Source organism: Patella vulgata, chromosome 1 (assembly GCF_932274485.2).
Source record: "Patella vulgata chromosome 1, xgPatVulg1.2, whole genome shotgun sequence".
Taxonomy (NCBI): domain Eukaryota; kingdom Metazoa; phylum Mollusca; class Gastropoda; family Patellidae; genus Patella; species Patella vulgata.
The window spans coordinates 83,456,465-83,475,351 of NC_065879.2; the positions used below are offsets into that span (position 1 = coordinate 83,456,465).

Below are 18,887 nucleotides of genomic sequence, written 5' to 3' on the forward strand. Positions count from 1 at the left end.
TCAGTGGTGAATGGCAGAGGGCCTGACAAGGACAGCTGTCTAGTTGTTCCGATTAGGACGAAAAACCGAGACCCAGAGTACACATATTGGCACATGAAAATCAGAATTTAGAATAAGAGTAGGCCGTAGCACACGTCTTTGTTGCTACAAATAACAGTAGAATTTCATGTTTCATGTAAAATATTTTTTTGGTGTCTTTTCAGATGGGTGGATGCTCTAACAAGGTCTATACAACGATGGATACGAGTAGACAATTAATTCTTCAATGTTGATCATGTTACCATAGAAACCATAAAGTATAAAGCTCACACTTGCTCACTCAGTGTTCATCAATTACCATAGAAACCATAAAGTATAAACAGACAAGTCTTTCTTTCTCTAAGCTCACACATCTAAGTGTATAAATTCTATTGATTCATGTAAATATTAATAATTATAAAAAAAAAAATGGAAATTACGAAGGATGTTTGTATTCTCGGCAAACCTTAACAGACTTCAGTACCCCACATCTACTGTAGCCTTGGCTGTATGACGAGTTCCGCCATTGGATTACAAATGGCGTCGCCCATAATGACGTCTGTGGAGAGTGTTTTATCATACAAAGCTTTCAATGTCTGAAGCTGTTTTTCTTGCAATATTTTCCAATTTTCTTTAAACAAAAGACAACTTTGCAATGAAAATTCTATGAACTGTTTGAACGACGCAATATTAAGAACTTCTTTATAAAAGCGTCAAATTTTTGGGTTAAGTAAACTGGTAGCCACGTCGCAATTGTATAGGTGTAGATACATATCACCTACCATTATACAACCAAGGCTAGATGTAGGGTACCAGAGTCTGATGAGGTTTGCCGAGTGACATAACAATAACAAATTGCAAGCCTTGAGTGCTATTGAAATCTTCGTGTCTAAATTCTAATTAATAAATATGATAAAATTACACAGATAAAATTCTTGTTAAAACACAACAAATTGCAGGTCCAATTTATTTTGAAAAAATGTTTTCATTTTAATAATGGGCTTAATCATGAAATGGCATTTTTCTGTCCGTGAATAAAATTTTAGCAGACTACATTTATGAATGAAAGCAGCATTCAAAATGTGTTTTCATTTTAATAATGGCCTTTTTATATTTTAATAATGGATTTTCTGTCCATTAATAAAATTTAGGTGGACTGTGTTTATGAATGAAATAAGCATTCAAAATGTGCACCTTTTGTTTCAAGACATTTTTTGCAAATTCATAAAGCAGTTTGTTGTGACATTGACTGCCTTTGATGTAGTTTTTGGTCTATGGTTCTAATTAGGTTACGATTACATTGCTATTGTCTGTGAGATGCAGAAAATCTTCTTTTTTCTTTTTTTTTTTTTTACCTGAGCCTGTGCTCTTTCAAGTTAGAACACCTATCAGCTATCACCAATATAAAAAAAAGGGTTAACTTTTATATTGACACCATTGATCTCAAATTTTGTAAACATCCGATTTTTTTATTTAAACTATTTGCATTAACAAATCATGTAAGCTTTAAAAAAAGATTAAAACTCAAATTGTGGCATGGACCAATCAATAAGATGCATTATGTAAGAAAAAAATTTGTCTATGGCAGGTCTTTTTTATAACTTCAGATGTTATATAAACTAATATTTAAGCATTTATTAACATGACAAACCCATAATCAACTTTCTGGGCCGTCGGATGGCTTCAATTTAAAGTAAATTAGAACACTCTGACCATTTACAGGGGGGTTGGATGGTCAAATGGTTAGCACACGCGCACTGTTTCATACAATCTGTCATTAAGTCAACTGGCGGGGGTTTCGATTCCCTGGTTGTACGTGACAAGGAGTAGGGTCGCCTGTCCAACCTCGCGGGTTTTCTCCGGGTCCTCTGGTTTCCTTCCACTGGTAAAGACCCCTACGCACAAGCGAATTATGTAAATAAAATTAAAAAATGTGTTAGTCCCGAAATGACCTAGTTTGTGTCGAGTGGACGTTAAACCCTACTTCTCTCTCTCTCTCTCTCTCTAGCTTCAGATGTTATATAAACTAATATTTAAGCATTTATTAACATGACAAACCCATAAACAACTCTCTGGCCCATCGGATGGCTCCAATTTTAAGTAAATTAGAACACTCTGGCCATTTACAAGTTTAACAATAAAATAGATTGTTGCTACAATAATAAACAGAATAAAATGATTTCATTGAAATTTCCAATATATACATTTTTCATTATCCATTTTTTTAAACTATTATACCAAGAACGACCAGCCCTTGCTCTCATTCTTACAGAATGCATATTTAACTATTATAGAAAGAACTGACAGCTGTTTATCTAAATCTTACATAATGCATCTTTAATAGAGATATAATATATTTGTATTAACTTTTAACACTTTAATTATCAGCTAAATATTTTTTCTTGGAATGTCTCAATTTTATTTCATATTCAATTCAACCATTGTTTTTACCTTTATGCTATGAATAACTAATGTCTCTATTGCTGAATTTTATAAGTATTTCAGATGATGAAACTGTTGATGAGCTTATGTTTCGTTGCCTGGCAACCAATTTGTAAACACTTTTTGTAAAAAATATGTCATGGTGAAATGATACATTGTTTAAATGAACATATGAGATGACAAGATGATTTGTTAAACCTTTTACCACTTGTTGCATGTAAATATTGACAACCCTTGTTCATTGAAGAAAATTATAGAGTGATATAGTTCATAACGGGCATGTTCCTGGACACCTCCAAACTGCTGTTTCTAAACAGCCCTGTGTTGTAGGAACCTACCAGTTCTTGGAGGCGCTACAGCTGTTTAGGTAACTTTGGTGGTTTGTGGCGGTCTAAGGAGCACTAGTCAAGCCAGGACAAGGCACCTGTTACAAGCTTGGTCAAGTACAAATTATTATACAGTGTATATGCACAAGCCTGGACACAAGGCATCTGTCATAGACATTGTCAGGCAAAATTATTACATAATGTACATATACAACAAGCCTGGACACAAGGAACTTGTCATAGACTTTGTCATACACAGGTTATCACACAATGTATATATACAAGCCCGGACACAAGGCACTTGTCTCGACATTGTCGGGCATAAATTATCACACAATGTATCCTGGACATATGGCCCCTGTCGTGGAGGTTGTCATTTGTTGGACACAGATCAGTGCACAATGTATATATAATACAAGCCTCACCATAAGGCACTTGTCACAGTCAGACACAAATTATCACGCAACCTATATATTACAGGTGATAAGCGAGGTTGGATGGTCTAGTGGTTTAACACATGCTTGTGAAATCACAAGGTCTGTCATTGAGTCCAGTGGCGTGGATTCGATTCCCCACTTGTACATGACAGGAGTATGGTCGCCTGTCGAAACCTTGTGGATTTTCTGTGGGTCCTCCAGCTTCTTCCACTGCTAAAGACTCCTACGCGCGATCGAATTATTGAAATAAAATTGAACCATGTTAGTCCAGAAGTGACTAGTTTGTATTGAGTGGACATTAAACCCCATTTCTCACTCTCCTTCTCTCGGGGTGATAAGGGTCTGGAACACTAGTTGGTAGTTAGATCACCTGTGCTCTAGACCCTCCTATTTGCATCTGTGACATGTGCCTATGTCCAGTTAAAGACAGTTTCAAGGAAGGTCCAAATGAGTTGTGTTGTGTTGAGCAAACGTTAAACAACATTTCTCACTCTCAATCTCTCGAAGGGATAAGGGTCTAGAACACTGTAGTTAAATCACCTGTGTGCTCAAAACCCTCCAATTTGTGTCTTGTGATGGGTGCCTTATGTCCCGTTAAAGGGTGTTTCGAGGGTGGTCAGAGTGATAAAGGGTTATTTTTGTTTTGACAATGTTTTGAATAACTTATAATTAATATTTGTAATGAGTGTATAAATTTCATTTAATTTGATTTCATGGTGAACGAATAATGTCAAAATGTCTGTTATAATTTTTGTTGATATTAGCATTTGTTTGTTTATTTGATTTTTAATTGTTTAATTTTGTTGAACGTGCTATGGACAGTATATATACTTGAAGCCTCTGATCGTCAAATACTTGTTTGGGACAATATATTTTGTGGTGGGCGGGGAAACAATATGTAAATTTTTGGGGAACAATGTATAATTTGGGGGGTGGGGAAACAATATGTAATTTTTGGGGGACAATGTTTAATTTTTTAGGGGGGGGGGGGCAATATATATGATTTGGGGGTGACAATATATTTTGGGGGGGAGGGGAGAATATATATTTTGTAGGGGGGCGGGGAAACAATATGTACATTTTTTTGGGACGATGTATAATTGTTTTAAGGGGGCGGGACAATATATATATAATTTTGGGGTGACAAGATATAAAAGAATTTTTTGGGACAATATACCACCCGGAGCTTCTCCTTTGGATGAAATTCACCTTGGGCGCTTCTCTGCAAAGACATTGTGTCTTACCCAAAAGCTGGATCAAGCCTATTTTGTGGCCTCCTCGGGCAAGTTTCTTAGGAAACACTTGTCTAAGATATCACTCTTGGTGGAAGTGGACGTACAACTCTAGGAACGAATGAACGGGACAATATATATTTTTTGTTCACAACATATTATAATGTATTCATATTGGGGTTGGATGGCCGAATGGTTAGCACGTGCGCGCTGTATCATACGGTCTGTCAAGAGTCAACTGGCGTGGTTTCGAATCCTCGGTTGTACGTGACAAGGAGTAGGGTCGCATTAGCCAGGATTTTCCGACGTGGTTACCCTTTGTCGTTCAGATGGGATGAAAAACCGAGGTCCCATGTATACATTGGCATGCATGTAAATGATCCCTTGGCAGTTGGAATTCGATATAAGAGTAGGCCATAGAGCCGCTGCCTGGGCAAAATTTCCCTCATAGCACACTGCATGGCGTATTCCCGTCTTCATTAGCCCAGTTGGAGCTGAACAGTAGGATGTTAAACCCCATTTCATTTCCTTTTAAAGATTTAACTTTCACAATATTTTAGTTTGAAAGGAGATTTAAAATCCCCCCCCCCCCCACCCCCAAAAAATGACGATAAGTGACTTTAATGTAACCTTAAATTAAATAATACAGTTATATATGGTTGTGATTTTACCCCAAATTCTTACATTATACAATACATTATATTTTACTATATACAAGGCCCTGTTTCTCGAAATTTTAACTAAAGATAAAATCCAAATTTTAGTAGATACTTCAATTTTGATTGGCTAAGCACTAAAATCAATCTTATATTATCCAATCAAATTACTAAAATTTGGATTTTATCTTATTGTCTATTTTCTACACAATATTTGTGTATCTGATTCACAATATTTTTGCTACATTCATAGACACCTATATAGATCTAAGTGTGAAATTAAAGATCGTATTCATTTAAGTATACAGATTACCCATTTATACAAGTTTGAAACTAATCTATTTTAGGTCTACATATGGATTTCTTATATATAAATATATTAAAACAAATTTTTCTTACTAATTTTTAGGTGACCTTTAGATTCACAAAAATAAAATAAACGTACCTGAGTCAGAATATTTTTGCCACATTCATAGATAACCCATATATATTTTAAGTTTGAAACTAAACAGTTTACTCATTTTAGGTCTGCAAAAATATTTGTACCAGAGTTAGAATGTTTTTGCTACATTCATAGCTAAGATTTTAACTAAAGAGTTTACTCATTTTTAGGTCTTCAAACATGCAAAAATATGATATTTTCCATAAAATGTAAATGGCCTGTCAATTATTTTAATAAATGTTTGATGTTGAAGTACATTCCATTTAGATCAAAACATTCCAATATTTATAAATTGATACTGATGCAGGTACTTAAAGTTAGCAGACTCTGATAGAATTAGTTTTTATACATCACATTATCCATGGGTATTTCCCCATGAAACTTGACAGCTTCCATTTCAATATACCACAGGTGTGTGGATAATAGATTTTTGTTGCCTGGCAACCACACTATGCTTAAGAGATTTAGTAATTTGTGAGGCACCTTGTTTGTAAAAGAAAGTATTGTTACTTGTGTTAAAATTCACATTATTTCTCTATGGAAACTTGACAGCTTCCATTTCAATTTACCACAGGTGTGTAGATAATATATTTTTGTTGCCTGGCAACCACACTATGCTTAAGAAATTAGTAATTTGTGAAGAAAGTATTGTTACTTCTGTTAAAATTCATTAAAAAAAATCTTTGAATTAAAAGAAAGAATATTTTAAGGGGTTTTTGTTTTATTACGTAAACTGTTTGTATTGTTTATAACTTTTTTGTACTTAAAAGCTAATAAGGAATATCAATATATGTGATAGTTTGTAGTCAGTGATGTTTGTCCTCATGTGATGTGATTCATTTTTATTGCAACCCTGGAAATAAGGCACCTGTCACAGTCATTGTCAGGTACAAACTCAGATTTGTCAGACACAATCCCAGGGATGTCTGTCATTTTTGGACCAGGAATTAGATTTGGTGAATTAGATTTTTGAATTTTTTCCAAGAACATGGTCAGTTCCTGGTCCATAGAACAATAGTACTTGTTTCTGGTACAGATTTGTATTTTGTCAATGTTTTTTTTTGGTGATATTATTAATACATGTTCAAAATGTCAGGAGCCAGTTCATTATGTCTGAATATTTAGACCACACCAATTTGAATTTCTGTTCTTCAGAAACACCTGTAAAAAATGTTTTCTTAATTCAGCGGGGGGTTGACCGGCCGAATGGTTAACGCACCTGTCATTGAGTCTACTGGCGTGGTTTCCATTCCCCAGTTGTACGTGACAAGGAGTAAGATCGCCTGTCCAACCTTGTGGGTTTTCTCCAGGTTCTCCTTTTATTGATTGTTGGTATTTGCTGTAGCGTGGGCCGTAGCGCCGATGTCAGGGCAAAAGCACACTGTGTGGCGTATGCCTGTATTCTTTAGCCCAGGAGGATGTTAAACCCCATTTCATTTCTGACATTTTGACAGGTACGATTATAATGATTACATCCAGGCGTATTTTTATTGAGCTTCGCTAAAGTTATATGGTTGTGAATTTAAAGATATTTTGTAATTGTTTTTGTCCATGGTTTAGGGCGAAGGATGTTTTAAGAAATTATTTATGTTTAATATTGTTGCGATGCAGAATATATAAGCTTTAAAATTTATGTATACATATCAATGGACTGTATATAGTTGAAATTGTTGTCTGTATTGTCCGATTTATATGTTCAGAGTTGCTACATGTATGTCACTTACTGTTCTTAGATTCTTTCATTCTCAGTATCCCCAGTGGTCTCATTCCCTGTTCTATTCTACTAACCTCTGGGTTAATTCAAGTAATCTGCCCTTGATGATTGTGTTATTTTTATCAACCAATCCAGTAAATTGTTAATTGCAATGAAGTTGGCGACAGGAAGTAACTCTCATCATGTTGCAACAAGCTGCCATATTGTTGTGAACGTAAACAATTAGGCTAAAGAGTCTTTGTAAGACTGGTTTTGTAAAAAGTTTTTTGATTGGTTCGTAGAATCAAGCTATGATCAAGGGCAAATAATTTGAATATGTGAATACCCCATGGATATGAACCCAGGGTATAGTAGAGTAGAACACAATGAGATCACTGCGGAAACAGAGGATGAGATTCTTTAGTCGTATCTTATAGACATGACTATTGAGGTGCTCGGTATACCTATGACAGTTTCTTTAACATTTTAAATGTTTTACAAGTTTTTCTTAAGATATCATTTCACTTATAACAATGTTGCATTTGTTTCAAAATGTTGTATGAAGACTACTTATTAGATTAATTTTAAACCAAAATATTTGTAAAACTTGATTACAAAATACTGTGGATAAAACAAGTGCAGGACTAACAGAGATTTAAAGTCAAAGCCCTGCTATTATACAGTCAATTTCGATCCCAGAGATAATATTATCCTTCGTTTATCTCTGGTTAAACACGCCGGCCATTAATCAGCGTGAAATCGGTTCTTTAGCTCGGCCCCCAGTGGCTACTGATTGGCGGGATTTGTTAGAATGAAATGCTGCCGATTTCAAAATGGCCGGCGGGTTTTACCAAAGATAAACGAAGATTATTATACACTAGGACTCACATTTAACGTGGTTAGAAGCCATACTGCTTAATTTTCAAAGTCTTTAAAAATCTTGGGATCCCAATAACTATATATAAAGACAATTTTTGAAAGAAGTCAAGACCCTGCTATGCAGTGTATAGTCATGTAGCTCTCAATATTTTTATCATAAGGGGCAGCCACAAATTTCAACAATTTGGTCCAAACGAATAAACCATAGATAGATCTAGATCTCTTAAGCTCACACAGATGGATTTTGACGTGAGTTCAACACTCAATAACCAATATTTAATTTATCATTCAGCGGGGGGTTGGCCGGCCGAATGGTTAACGCACCTGTCATTGAGTCTACTGGCGTGGAAAAAAGTAAGGGATATTTAAATGCAAATACCTATGCAGGTTGTGATATGATAAATAGTCATGGACACTTGACATGCTTTGAGAGTATGTTCCACAGGTTATCCGTTTGGATCGCAAGTGTTGAAATTTTGGGAAGTTTCCTAAATTATCATCCTTTGTATTAACATAGGGATGGTCCCTTCAACCTGGTTTTTGTTTTTCTGATATACATTGACAGTATTTTGTATAAATTATTATGTATTTTATTATTATAATTTCAACATCGAATTATTTATTCAGACCCTTAGCCAAGAAAATGTTTAATTGAAAACTGCCCTTCCAGTTATCGGAAGAGTATCTTTTTACTATCTAATATGATACTTTTTTTGCTATGAAAGTAACGTACTTCACAATCTTTTCATACATAAAGTATGTAATTATAAATTAGAAGAAATGCAACTTCCGACTCAGTTTGCTGTCACGTTAAACATATATTAAACAAATATGATCTGTCACACAGGCCCCCAGTTCACAAAGCATTCTCAGATTTGCGTTATTATTGATGTATTTGATACATTAAAACAACAAAAGTTTTATAAAGGGCTATATTTTAGTTAAAATAAGGAGAACATTTTTGAGTAAATTCTTAAGGCAAATCTGAGAATGCTTTGTGAACTCAGGGCCTGGTCACTATAATTGTCAGATTAGGAAAATGTTGAAATTTTTCTGTTCATGATTTAATATTAAAGAATATTAACATGGAGTGATTAACATGGAGTGGAGGTTAAACCCTATTTCTCTTCTCTCTCTCTCTTCGTTGGGACAGAAGTGATAAAAAATTTGGACAGAAGTTTGTGACAGCCCCTTAACAATTCTCGATTCAGAAAAAAAATGTTGGCCATTAAGTTCTTTGAACAAAAATAATTATACTAATAATTATGTTTCAAATAGTTAATAATATTTAATAATGCTTTTCAGACCGTATTTGCTCAGCAGTTTTAACTAACTTACATGTTTTATTATTTTGTTGTTTATTTAAATTTGATTGTTGGAAAAATAAAAATGATTGTGCTATTTAGTCCTGTATTAATTAATGCTTTTTCACTGACCCAAGAACTTGTGCTGGTCCTATCGATATCTATTCCTAGAAATTGCATTGACCCTATCTGTTCCTAGAACTTGCACTGACCCTATCTGTTCCTTGAACTAGCACTGACGCTATCTGTTCCTAGAACTAGCCCTAGCTGTTCCTTGAATGTGCACTGACCCTATCTGTTCCTAGAACTTGCACTGGCCCAATCTGTTCCTTGAACGTGCACTGACCCTATCTGTTCTGGGAGAGTTTTTATATACTCTTCAAAAAAAAGTAAGGGATATTTAAATGCAAATACCTATGCATGTTGTGATATGATAAATAGTCATGGACACTTGACATGCTTTGAGAGTATGTTCACAGATGAAGAACTTATCGCCCCAACAGAACTACTGAGCTGCATGTGTGACACGCAATTGCGCCATACACGTTGGAGGGGTTCATTGTCAAATTTGACACTTAAAGGAAGGGTTGATGAAAACTGCCGATTGCTGGTAAAATCCTATCCATGTTTGCTTTCCTATTGGTTCTTGCATAAGATTTACTGTTTAGCGTATCTTTGCTTTAGTGTGTTGCGTTGAATTTGACCAGGAGACGTGTTTGTCGATGTCAACGTCGCCCGACAACACTGCAAGAATTGGCTGTGGCACTGCAAGAGGAGTGGGTCAGATTTTCCCAAATTTTGATTGGACGGTTGATTAGGAGCATGCCACGACGAATTGCTGAATGTCTGAGGATTGGTGGAGCAATTACTCATTATTATGACAAAAATCAAAAGCGTCCATTTTCACTTTTGACAGTGTATTTCTTTGCGAGTGAAATGGGGCCGTCAGATAAGCCGCCCATATGAAATGTTTATGTTCATGTGTAGGCAATTGGCCTGTTATTAACATACACTGAATACCTCTAATACAAACAAGCGCATTTCCGCAGTTTTGTATTGTTTCTGAATATCGCCTACTTTTTTTGAAGAGTATATAAGCTGCGTTCTGGTTGATGTGATTGATTAGTCAATGAAATGGTCTGTTACAGCAAGTTATTGGCGTGCGGTAGACATTCCTGTGGGTATCCCATTAGAAACATCAACACTGATTGGCTACAGTGGGATTAAAATAAGGTTTTCTCGGCTCAGTGATAAGTAATTTTACTGAAATTTTCAGCATATTCCCTTTGCATTATTTATTTTAAAACTATTATAGCAAGAACTGCTAGCTCTTTATCTAATCTTCCATAATGCCGCTTTAAAGTAACGATGCACCATTTGCATTTTTCGTTAAAATATATTTCTCACGCCTTAATCCACGCTAATATGTACTCAAATTGATTATCTAATATTAAATTAAGAAACTAAGGTGAAATGAAATGGGGTTTAACGTCCTACTGTTCTGCTCGGACTAGGCTAATGAAGACAGAAAAACAAGATCAAAATACCAACGCTAGATAATGTTCTGGCTTGGAGACAATCGGTTTTAAAACAGGCCTACCAGAACATTTTCGTGGACAACAAAATGGCAGTGGGCTTAAATAGCAAATTGAACCATTTTTTGACTGATATTCCTATTAGAGATTCAATATAGCAGTTTGCAAGTGATTCCTATAGAGCTAAAATGTTGCATCTGGACTTTAACACCATCCCATGTGGATAACACTGTATTAATTAATGTTAATTAATTTTGACAAATGTTAGCTAATTTTCACCAAAAACGGCATATCAGGCCCTTAGCTGGCTGGACAAAAAATGAGAGAGAGAGATTGGGTTTAACCTACACTCGACACAAACCAGGTCATTTTGGGAGTATGGATCTTTAGCAGTGGGAGGAAACCGGAGTACCCGGAGAAAACCCATGAAGTTGCATAGGCGACGCTAGTCCTTGTCACCAGGGGAATTGAAACCACGTCAGATGACTCAATGACAGACCAGACTGGGCTCACACTGTCGGTCGCCAAAGTTCCAATTTGCGATGAAAATATGAAAGTCACGATTAAAATTTGATATTGGCGATAAGGTTGGCGGAAAAAAAATATGAACATATTTTTTATATAAAAATTATCATCCATTTTGGCAGAAAAAAAACGAAACCCAGTGTGAGCCCTGACAGATCTTATGATACAACGCACACGCTAACCATTCGGCTATCCAATCACCCGACAAAAAATGAACAAACAGAAAGACAAGGTTAATTAGCAATTTTAAAATTTAAATTTAATTCATTTGGACATAAAATTTTCAATTATGATACAATCATTCAAAGTTGTAAAATAAATAATAGCCATAACAAATATATACATGTATCTATACATGACATTAAAATATGATAAGTAATAAAATAAAATCATTGAATGCTTATAATTTAGAGGTAAAAACGAAGAAAATATCATTCATTTTAGGTGTACTTGTAGATGTGAAGAATATAACGAAATTTGAGGAAAGAAATATCTGAATTATTTGGGCCCACATCCAATGACACATACTGGCTGATCTATAACAAACACTGATTTACATGTACTTGCAATACGTAAATGGGTTTCTAACCATCTGAAAGAGAGTTTAACGTCCACTCGACACAAACTGGTTCAATTTTATTTCAATAATTCGCTTGCAGATCAAAGTCTTTAGTAGTGGGAGGAAACCGGAGGAACTGGAGAAAACCCACAAGGTTGGACAGACAACCGTACTCCTTGTCACGTACAACCGGGGAATCGAAACCACTCCACTTGACTCAGTGACAGACCTTGTGATTTCACGCTTATGCGTTAACCAATCGGCCACCAAACCCCCCTTGGAGGGAGCGTATAGGTCTGGCTCATTAAACAGGAGGTTCTGGGTTTCGATCCCTGCGATGACCAAGAAAGTTCCTGTTTGGTTCCCACTTGTCAATGGTGCAGAAAGGAGGGCCTGGACAAGAATAGCGTTTAGTTGTTTACGTGGAAAAGCCATCATTGTACAGGCAAAATTTCCCTCGTAACCCTTTGCACGCCATATGAGGGTCATCATTAGTTTGGTTAGTTCAGAAAAAACGGCTGTTAAACCCCCATTTCCTTACATTTAAATAGGCATTATATTGTTTAAATGAAGACTACAAATAAAAATTTCAAGCAGCGGATCGTTATTTTCATTTTTCAGACAACATCCAATTTAGTAAACACTGAATGGAAGGTAACTATTTCTTGTAGTTATTTCATTTCTGTTTGAAATATATCAACGAAAAATAGATTCTAGTCACTTTTCTTTTATTTAAATTTACTTCGCGTACATTTATAAATATACTGGGAGCCGTGATGGGGTCAGGATTTTCCGGCGTGGTTCCCCTTATCACTTATGTCAGTGGTGTATAAGGGACAACGTATATAATATAGTAGTTCGGATGGGATGAAAACCTGACGTCCTGTGTATACATTGGAGCCATGTACCACTTTTTGACCGATATTCCCCTTGTTACTTATGTCAGTGGTGTAAGGGACAATGCGTATATATATACATGTAGTCGTTCGGATGGGACGAAAACATGAGGTCCTGTGTATACATTGGAGCCGTGTACCATTTTTGGACTGATAGTCCCTCTAGAGATTCAACTTTCACCATAATGTAGATTGTAAGGGCTTGAAAACTCTGTCAGTGGCTTTAATGAATGATGGGTTGCCAGGAAACACAAAACACAAGCTGACTTGGAAGACAACAACTACTGTCGCGATCATACACCTATGTACTGTCTATATATATTAAACGTTGACCAGACTGGGGACACAAGCTGACTCGGAAGATAACAACTACTGTCGCGATCATACACCTATGTACTGTCTATATATATTAAACGTTGACCAGACTGGGGACACAAGCTGACTCGGAAGATAACAACTACTGTCCCGATCATACACCTGTACTGTCTATATATATATTAAACGTTGACCAGACTGCGGACACAAGCTGACTCGGAAGATAACAACTACTGTCCCGATCATACACCTGTACTGTCTATATATATATTAAACGCTGACCAGACTGCGGACACAGTATATTTTGATGCTAACATCTCAAAATGTTAGTGCTTATTAATATGCTCCTTGTCATCTTAATATACTGGACACAGTATATTTTGATGCTAACATTTCAAAATGTTAGTGCTTATTAATATGCTCCTTGTCATCTTAATATACTGGACACAGTATATTTTGATGCTAACATTTCAAAATGTTAGTGCTTATTAATATGCTCCTTGTCATCTTAATATACTGGCTTGATTTTTACTAGTATTTAGTAGTATACGTGGGTACTGTAAAATGATGATATAATTTAATGTCCTTAATGTTTTGATGACATCATGGAAAATACCCACAATATTCATATCCATTAATGTCAGTTGTTTAATGAGATATAATCAATTTCAACTGGCTTCTCAGGTTTTTTTTTTTAAATATCCATTACTAAACATCAGAACTGATCTTATCTGACTGGCTTCTCAAGTATTTTCTAATGATATCATTTAGTAAACATCACACTGATCTAATCTGACTGGCTTCTCAAGTATTTTCTAATGATATCATTTAGTAAACAACACACTGATCTAATCTGACTGGCTTCTCAAGTATTTTCTAATAATATCATTTAGTAAACATCACACTGATCTAATCTGACTGGCTTCTCAAGTATTTTCTAATGATATCATTTAGTAAACATCACACTGACTTTTTAATAATTTTATAATGATATCATTTAGTAAACAATGCGCTGATCTTATCTGACTGGCTTCTCAAGTATTTTCTGATGTTAGTAAACATCATTCTGATCTGTCCTTTTTTAAGCGGCCTCTCAGACTATGAACAAACAGAACATTGTATATCATGGAGTAGGACATGGGGATATTTGATGTAGGCCTTTTAGTTCTGCTCTCTTGTCATACATATTCTTGTCCATGGCTAACTTAAAGGGACAATAACATTCTTGCTGGCTTGAAAGCTCCAGAAAATAAATAATATCTCTATCTAAGTACTAGATGTTTAAGTGTCCTACCTGTTGTGTAAATTATCCATTACATCCTATTTTACTTGTCCGGAGGGTTCGAAAATATTTTTAAATCGAAGTTTCATTTGAAAAGGTTTACGTTAGACGTTTCAAACCATTATGTTGAATTTTTCAAAATTTTTAAATAAGGTGTGTTAAGATGAAATTTGTATCATCAATTAATTGGAATATTGTAAAATAGTACAATTTGTTGACCAGAATAAAGATTGGGATATATTATTCAGTTACAACAAGAGTGGTATTGAGCCTTTAATTTAATTCACCATTCCGGCACTTTTTACTCACCGATTGCTTTATTCAATAAAATATTTTAAGAATCCAACATTTTCATTGGCTGAGAATCAAAATCTTAGAAACAATTCAAGTTTTTAGTCAATGAAAATTCAACACTCTTGAAATATTTTAGTTTAAGATTTTGAGAATGATACCCAAGTACTGTATCTAAATCTACTTGTTAAAAGAATATTCCATATGTACTACATTCCTTTAAAAGAATTGTTCAAAATGTACCACATTCCTTTAAAAGTATTGTTCAATATGTACTATATTACTACATCCTTTAAAAGTATTGTTCAAAATGTACTACATTCCTTTAAAAGAATTGTTCAATATGTACTACATTCCTTTAAAAGTATTGTTCAATATATACTACATTCCTTTAAAAGTATTGTTCAATATTCCTTTAAAAGTTAAGAAAGACAATAAAATAATTGATTAATCCTAATTATACTATCCATTAGCTAACTTGTAAATTTGTTAAATCTATCGATACTTGATCTATATCTTGCCGATCATCCACACTTTCGTGACAGAATTCAGTCAGTTTTAACCTAGCAAGATCTAGATTGTCCAACGACTTTGACCTCACTAAAGGCCCAGACAACAGTTTATTCGGAGAATTTGAGTTTGACTTTGAAATATGTCTGGGTGAAACTTCATCCTTCGGAATGTCAGATTCTTGCATGGAATGGTACAATCTTCCTGGAACATTATAAGGCTTTCTGAATCGCCTTTGGCGGGCCAACTTGATTCTTGATAATCGACTTTGACGTGCCTCTTCTTCAAAACTTCCAGCTTGATTACGGTAATTAAACCTCCAGTTTGAACTGATCGCCTCGGAGCACCCAGCTCCACTTACACTTAAATTTTTGCCATTTAGATTTGGGGAAGAATGTTTTCTACGAGGTAAATAGGAGGGATTATCAGAGGACACACCTGTCACAAATTTAGTGTCGATCTGAATAATTTTATACCCTCTTGACCCACTAGAAAGATTAGTATTTTCCATTAAGGAGTAAGACGTAGATTGATTATTTCTGTGTTTCATCTCCTGAAGATATTCGCTGCGACTAGGTGTTACACAACTCAGCATGCCAAGCTCATTTAGAGCCATGTCCAGTTCGTTTAGATCTGATTTTGATGGTTTACAGCAACAGTAACACTTACTGCTTTTTACATCTGATGATAATGGCCTGAAATGAAAAATATATACAAACTGTTAAATCCAGATAGACCCCCTACTAGTTTTTTTTTTATAAACAATATTTTTATTCAGGTTGTCTGAATGGGTTTGAGGAGCAGACTTAGACTATGCTAAACCTCTCTCCCCTCTAATACTAGTGAGTAGTTCTTCCTTGAGCTAACATACACAAAACATGTACGGTATCGTTTAACTGTTACAGAAAATCATTGAAAATCAATAGTATTCGTTTATATCCTGGGGGGTTGGATGGCCGATTGGTTAGCACGTGCGTGCGGTATCATAAGGCCTGTCATTGAGTCAACTGGCGTGGTTTCGAATCCCCGGTTGTACGTGGCAAGGAGTAGGGTCCGCCTGTCCAACCTCGTGGGTTTTCCCCGGGTCCTCCGGTTTGCTACCACTGCTAAAGACCCCTACGCGCAAGCGAAATATTGAAATAAAATTAAACCATATGTTAGTCCCGAAATAACCTAGTTTGTGTCGAGTGGACGTTAAACCCCATTTCTCTCTCTCTCTTTTATATCATGAACTTGAGAGGGGTACCAGTCAAGTCGTCCACAAGCAAAGTCGTCAACAAGTGAAGTCGTCCACACCCGTTGGTGGAGTCGTCCACAAGGCATTGGTGATGTCGTCCACAGCTATTGGTGATGTCGTTCACAACTAAGAATAAGACTCGTACACAATTTAATCGTATGGAAGAAATAGCTAGTACTCGTTGACTGTTTTGTTATTTGATTTTAGATCAAATCACCGATGTTATTTGATTTCAGATCGAATCACCGATGGTTTGATTAAAGCGACGTCAGAGGAAGAAATTTGCAAAGACAGCAGAGGAAATTTTTTAAATATGGGAATTATATGAACAGGGGGAAAAAAGTGTATTGGGGCTTTTAAAGGACGTGGGTCATTTGGTAGTGGTGTAGGAATATATTTGTGCATGGGGTTTATTTTAATAAAATTGTTATTGCATTTGTTATATTAATTTGTTATATTAATGAAATTGTTGTATTAATTTTAGATTATTATTGATTATTTATTGAATTTGTTACATTTATTTATGAAATTGTTACATTTATTTATGAAATTGTTACATTTATTGAATAAAATGATTTACTTTGTTGTTTATTCATCTGCTCTAGCGTGGCGATTTTCTGAAAACCAGGGAGAGGGGATGATCACGCAGAACTCAAAACAAAAAAAAATATAGTAATTAAAGATGGGTTCCCAAAAAAGTATTTATCTGGTGGTTATTTCCAATTATGGTAATTTTGGTATATATGGAATGTAGAGATATCCAATCTTACAAGAAAAATACTGGATTCCCCGAAAAAGACACTCATGGAGCGCATACAGGACAAAAATGTAAGGGCTCCCCTAATCAACAGCCCGACGATTAGGAATTTCTGCACGCGTGACGTCAAAGGTCACGCGCGAATATTGAGCGCTTGATGTAAAAGTTGATAAACTTTATGAAGAGTTAGACGTACAACACTTTCTGAGATAAAAATTATGGAAAAAGATGCGGGTAGTGGATAATCCGAGAATTTAATTAGGATTCGATATTTGTAATAAATTGTAAGCGATTAAAGACAACATCGTCTTATGTATGCAATGAATTCTCCTCTGACTTCCAAGAGAGGTTTACATGACGTAAACATGACCTGGTTTGATCAAATTTTTATAGCAGGACATTCCTTCACAATTACAATGTTTTAGAAGGATTTGAAGCAAAGTTATGACAAATTAATTAGTTTGAATATGTTTTTAAATAGTCCATATATACCATTAAATCACCCAGTTTGTACGCAGGAACCCATCTTTAAGAATACCTTATGTGTCCCGAAAGTAAACTATGTCGTGTCGATGACTCCACCAACGGGTGTGGACGACTCCACCAACGGGTGTGAATGACTCCACCAATGGGTGTGGACGACTTAACCAGATTTTTCATGTGGACAACTGGACTGGCATTCAACTTGAGAGAGAGAGAGAGAGAGAGAGAAAAATGGGATTGAAAGATTATCATTTTTTCCCCCTGGTCACCTAAAATAAATTTCGCATCATTGATTGAGATTGATGACATTGTCAAATTGTCAGAGATCGTTTCATATTCACAAATTTTGGTGGTAATTTGTTTTCAAAACACGAAATTCTATCATTTCCCAAACGTTTATTTAAATACTGCTAGTTGGGCGTTTTTTATTTAGGGTTATGTGTTTTGGGTACGTGTTCCACCTTTTCATGACTGAACCAGACTAACCGGTGGCAGTAGGCTAGCAGTTGTTGAAAAGTGGATTATCACCAAAATAAAATCAAGATCAAAACCAAGGTAGTAAAAACATACATAGGTTTAAACGTTTGTCACGGATGACATAATGATTTAAGACGTAAAAGTACCAATTGTACATGCAATAATCCTAAAAATAAAAGCAATTTTACCGATACATTTTGACTTTCTGTCCATGCCAAGTCAAACCAAAACAAAACAAACCACATCTCCTCCCACAATACCCCGCAAGTCTCAAAAACATAGCAACTCAAACGAAATACAATGTTTCGGAGTTATCATATTAATACCGGTTTTGCATATAAATACATTTCTTGTACCTACCAAATGACGTTGTTTAGGGGTAATACATGCAGATTATAAAATAAAAAAGAAAATAATTATTTAAGTTCTGTTCTGTTTGCAAAAAAGAATATATTATTCCTAAATTTTGGAAACCCTAAAGACGGCGCTACAGATGTTTCAGTCATCAATTTGCAATGTTTACATAATGACGTAAATAAAACTATAACTCTTTTGAAATTAACAGACCCAGTGACTTATATACTCAGCGAG

General features: G+C 35.3%; 2 protein-coding genes across 3 annotated transcripts in view; one reads left to right on the plus strand and one right to left on the minus strand.

Moving 5' to 3' along the window:
- LOC126823026 (uncharacterized) overlaps positions 1 to 4,146 on the plus strand; it is a 42,062-nt gene extending 37,916 nt beyond the window's left edge. The window contains exon 12 of the mRNA XM_050551845.2: positions 204 to 4,146. Within this exon, the coding sequence (XP_050407802.1) occupies positions 204 to 258 (55 nt within the window). The 3' untranslated portion in view covers positions 259 to 4,146. The remainder of the gene's footprint in view (positions 1 to 203) is intronic.
- A 7,588-nt stretch (positions 4,147 to 11,734) lies between these two features.
- Positions 11,735 to 18,553, minus strand: LOC126831975 (uncharacterized). Of its 2 annotated transcripts, XR_007684458.2 has the most exons (3): positions 18,485 to 18,553; positions 14,397 to 16,037; positions 11,735 to 14,116 (listed from the first exon to the last, which is right to left on the minus strand). XR_007684458.2 is itself a non-coding variant. In XM_050562640.2 (2 exons), the coding sequence occupies exons 1-2, from the start codon at positions 18,490 to 18,492 to the stop codon at positions 15,302 to 15,304; spliced, it is 744 nt and encodes a 247-aa protein (XP_050418597.1). In that variant the 5' UTR covers positions 18,493 to 18,553; the 3' UTR covers positions 11,735 to 15,301. The 2 variants fall into 2 exon arrangements, 1 of the variants encoding a protein (XP_050418597.1); XM_050562640.2 differs by having other exon boundaries at positions 11,735 to 16,037.
- Between the last annotated feature and the right edge of the window lie 334 nt (positions 18,554 to 18,887).